A 4,811-nucleotide genomic window follows, 5' to 3' on the forward strand; every position below is an offset into this window, starting at 1 on the left:
ATGCAGTGAAAATACACACACACACACACACGTGCATATTTGTACTCAAAGGTATGTGTTGTCTCGCTCCCTAACCAAATGCCTCTCAAAGCAAACACACACAGAATTAAGTCCATTAATTAAAATGATTTAAATAAATTATAAATTCTTCTCTCTCATGTTTTCTCAGTGTATCCTGTTTCTTTCTATCTTCCTTTTCCCTCTTCTACTCTCTTCCTCTCCTCCGTTCTTCCTCTCACTCACTCATTGCTCCCTTCGTCTTTCCCACACAGTGCAATCGTTCTTCTCAGCTGTCTGTTTTTCTTTTCCTCCACTCTTCCCTTCCTACCCCTCCCCTCACTTCATTTTTCATCTCTCTCTCTCTCTCTCTCTCTCTCTCTCTCTCTCTCTCTCTCTCCTCTCTCTCTCTCTCTCTCTCCCACACTGTCTCTCTTGCATTTCCGTCATTGCTCAGTTTTTAGTGTGTGTGGTGTGTGTGTGTGTGTGTGTGTACTGTTTGTTTGGTTTTGGAAAGGTACACTCCTGCTCAGTGAAGTAAAAACACGGCTCAAGTAACTCAAGGCATGGCTGTGAGATTGGGACGCTCAGACTTGATGACTGTTCCTCAAAACAAATGATATCATATCCAGGTGTTTTTCTCTCTCTCTCTCTCTCTCTCTCTCTCTCTCTCTCTCTCTCTCTCTCTCTCTCTCTCCTCTCTCTCTCTCTCTCTCCCTCTCTCTCTCTCTCTCTCATCTCTCTCTCTCTCCTCTCTGTGTCTTCTCTCCCACTTGAGTTCATAGCCTCTCCCGCCTGATGTTTTAACAAAAACAAAGTCATATTTTTGCTGTGAAATTCTGTAATGGCTGTCTCGCCACTTTTCACAGAGTCCTACACTATCAGTCCATTATGGTGCGCGCACACACACACTCACTGGCACACACACACTGGCACTCTTTAACACACACTGCTGCAAAAATCAGGAAGAAAAACAAGTTATATAATTATGTATGCCGACTAGCAACATCATACAAAAAGTGCAAAAACAAGTATGTGTGTGTGAGCAAGAGACAGTTTGTGTGTGTTGTGTGTGTGAGCAAGAGACAGTGTGTGTGTGTGTGTGTGTTTGGAGTGTATGGGTGCCAGTATTGGCTACCCCTGCCAAGCTTACAGTATGTGTAAAGGCCACATAGAGGCTTTGCTGCACATTAAGCTGCATAAACAGCCTGATTTATTGAACAAAGCAAAGTCCTACACAATGGCCCCAGCAACTCTCAGTCTCACACACACAACATACAACACTCTCTCTCTCACACACACACACACACAGAGACACACTCACACACACACTCTCACTCACACACACACTCTCACTCACACACACACTCTCACTCACACACGCACACACACACACACACACACACACAGTCTGGCCTTCTCTTTCATTTCTGTCGGCGACGGTGGAAGTGTTCCATTGTGCAGGCTTCCTCGTCAAGATGAGCGGCCGGCTGCCCACAAGACCACAGATAAACACTCCGCACACACAGACACACACCGACACACAGACACACAGACACACACACACACAGACACGCTCCCTGCGGATGAGAAAGCAAATAACTGTCTCTGCTCCGGTGTGGTTTGATGTGGACGGTTATTTATGTGAAGTCATTATTGGCTGACATCGAATAAATGGATTTGTGGTGCCTGCTCAACCTCAGCTGTGTGTGGGAGTGTGAGTGTGTCTATGTACGTACGTACGTTGTGCGCCGATCCATGTGTTTGTGTGTGGGTGTGTGTGTGTGTGTGTGTGTGTGTGTGTGTGTTTGCATCCTTGTTTGTTTGTGTGTGTTTGTGACTGTGTGATGTGGATATCTGTGTGTGGGAGCGGTGTGTTTGTATTTGTTTGTGTGTGGGTGTGTTGTCAGGGAACAGTGGTCATGCTGCGGTCCCCCTAGAGTGTGTTTTCACAGGCGTCTCCGTGGGTCCAGGCGTGCATGCGTGCGTGTGTGTGTGTGTGTGTGTGTGTGTGTGTAAACAGGTTCCAGTCGGCGGCGCTGCCACAAGCCTCCGCTCTGCTCCAGCGAGACCTCTCCCTAAAGGCCTTAACATAGATAAACACACACACACACACACACACACACACACACACAGTGCAGTCAGTGATGCAATGAGCTGTACATGAGAACACGCCAAGACCATTTCTGCATGCAGAGCTGTAGACACAGACATGCTGTTGTACACGACGCGTCTTGTTGATATGAATTTATTTGTGTCTTACGGTGTTCTCTTTTCTATCCGCTACCACTCCCTCCTTCCCTCTCTATCCATCCTTTCCTCTCTACCCCTCCATCCATTTCTCTGCATCCCTCTCTCCCTCCCTATCTCTCTCTCTCTCTCTCTCTCTCTCTCTCTCTCTCTCTCCTCTCTCTCTCTCTCTCTCTCTCTCTCCTCTCTCTCTCTCTCTCTCTCTCTCTCACAGACATCTGAACAGTGAGCATGCTCTCGATGACCGCAGTACAGCCCAGTGCCGAGTGCAGATGCAGGTGGTGCAGCAACTCGAGATACAGGTGAGACACACACACACACACAACACACACACACACACACACACACACACACACACACATACGTTGTGGCCATCTCTACCCATAAGAGGTCCCCAGGTGTAGCATCTGTCTCCCGCTGTCTTTCTGTCTCAAACACACTCACTCACTCACTCACTCACTCACACACACACACACACACACACCCTCGCTGATGCTCATATCATGTACAAGCCTATGGAAGTCACACACACACACACACACACACCACACACACACTGGTGTCATGGTGGCAAGTGGGAACCTATGGAAGTCTCGCACACGCGCCGCTGCACACACACACACACACACACACTGGTCTCATGGTGGTGAGTGGGAGCCTATGGAAGTCACACACACACACACACACACACACACACACACACTGGTCTCATGGTGGCAAGTGGGAGCCTATGGAAGTCACACACACACATACACACACACACACACACACACACACACACACTGGTCTCATGGTGGTGAGTGGGAGCGTATGAAGTCACTGGAGCCTGTAATGTAAAGAGGCTCTGCAGCACAGGGAGTGGAAGGACCAGAGGACGACAGCCCCCAATTATGAAGCTGCACAGCCCATCACACACACACACACACACACACACACCCCTAATGAGACCTACCATATGCGTGTGAGCATGTGATGGGTGGCATTCACATACATGTCCCCATTTTAATATTTCTCTTCATGGCCCCTACACACACACACACACACACACACACACACACACACACACACACAATCTCACATACATGGTCTCCTCCTCCATTAGGTGCCAGGTTAACCCTTAAATGTCCTGCATGGTGGCGTGGGTCCGGTTCCGAGTAAGAGCTGTAGGAGTCTGCATGTCCAGTAATTGGCCAGCCTCACTAGTGAAGGAGTCACAGTGACCTGATTTCTACTGAGGGAGACACACCTCTCCATGCTCCCTAAGAGACACACACACACCACACACACAGACACACCCTGCACAGCCACAAACCTCACAAACCTAAGAGACCTTCACACACAGTCTGAAGTTGTTTCTTACCTCCCTACATCCCATAGTCTCCCCAATCTCACCAGAGGAGTGTTGCTATGGCAATAGGAGCGGATTACTATTTTTCAGTAGTATTTCAGTGGTAGTTTTAATTGATGTAGTTATAACTGGAGTAGTTTAATGGGTGTAGTTCTAGCAGGGGTGCTTTTAATTGTGTGGTTTTGTGTAGTTTTAGTCAGAGTAGATTAGAGTAGATTTGACGCATGTCGTCAGTCCGCAGCCCTAGAGCGCTGAGAGACCGATGACACCCACTTCCTGTTAAAGTGCCCAAGCCTAGTAGACCCCCCCCCCCCCTCTCTCCCTCTCTCTCTCCTCTCTCTCTCTCTCGCTCTCTCTCTCTCTCTCTCTCTCTCTCTCTCCCACCCACCTTATTCTCTCTGTATCTCACCTCTCCTCCTCCTCTCCTCTGTCCCCTGTTCCTCCTCTGCCCTGTGGTCTCCGGTCGGAAATAAACTCACACCAGTACATCCTCACACACACACACACTCACACCAGTAGGCCGGTGCTCTGAGGGCAGAGGGAGCGCTCAGCCTGCAGACGTGTCAGACGGCGGGCAGACAGGAGGGTTGGAGATGAGAACCATGAGGGCCATTTGGGGTGGGTGGGGGTAGAGGTGGGTAGGGGTAGTTTGGGGTGGTGTAGGTGTAGAGGTGGGTAGTGTAGTTTGGGGTGGGGGGTGTAGCTGTAGAGGTGGGTAGGGTAGTTTGGGGTGGTGCAGGTGTAGAGGTGGGTAGGGTAGTTTGGGGTGGTGCAGGTGTAGAGGTGGGTAGGGGTAGTTTGGGAAGGGGGGGCAGTAAAAAGCGTTTAGCCATGTGGAGAGAGACAGGGCTTGTCCCAACACATCACTGCAGCATTCATCTCTCTCCCTCTCCCTCTCTCTCTCATCCCTCTATTTGTCTCTCCATCACTCTTTCATTCTCTTCTGTTCTATCCCCCACTTCTCTTCTCCCTCTCTTCTCCACTCTTCATGTATCCATCTCTTCTGTCATGTCCACCCACGTCACTGGGCACACTCCGTCCAAATCAGGCTCAGCCAGCTAAATTTGCACACAGCAGTTTATACCAGAACAGCCAGAACCCACAAACACACACACACACACACACACAAAAATACACAAACATACATATGGTGGTCACAGTCTGCATAAACCTACACACACACACACACACACACACACACACACACACACACACA

General features: G+C 49.3%; 1 protein-coding gene across 1 annotated transcript in view; it reads left to right on the forward strand.

The window, feature by feature from the left end:
- The window catches only part of LOC121707557 (forkhead box protein P2-like), a 34,267-nt gene that overhangs the window by 9,992 nt on the left and 19,464 nt on the right, over nucleotides 1-4,811 (forward strand). Inside the window, exon 4 of the mRNA XM_042090208.1 lies at nucleotides 2,462-2,549. Within this exon, the coding sequence (XP_041946142.1) occupies nucleotides 2,462-2,549 (88 nt within the window). The remainder of the gene's footprint in view (nucleotides 1-2,461; nucleotides 2,550-4,811) is intronic.

The sequence above is a fragment of the Alosa sapidissima genome, chromosome 4 (assembly GCF_018492685.1).
Source record: "Alosa sapidissima isolate fAloSap1 chromosome 4, fAloSap1.pri, whole genome shotgun sequence".
Classification (NCBI taxonomy): Eukaryota; Metazoa; Chordata; class Actinopteri; order Clupeiformes; family Clupeidae; genus Alosa; species Alosa sapidissima.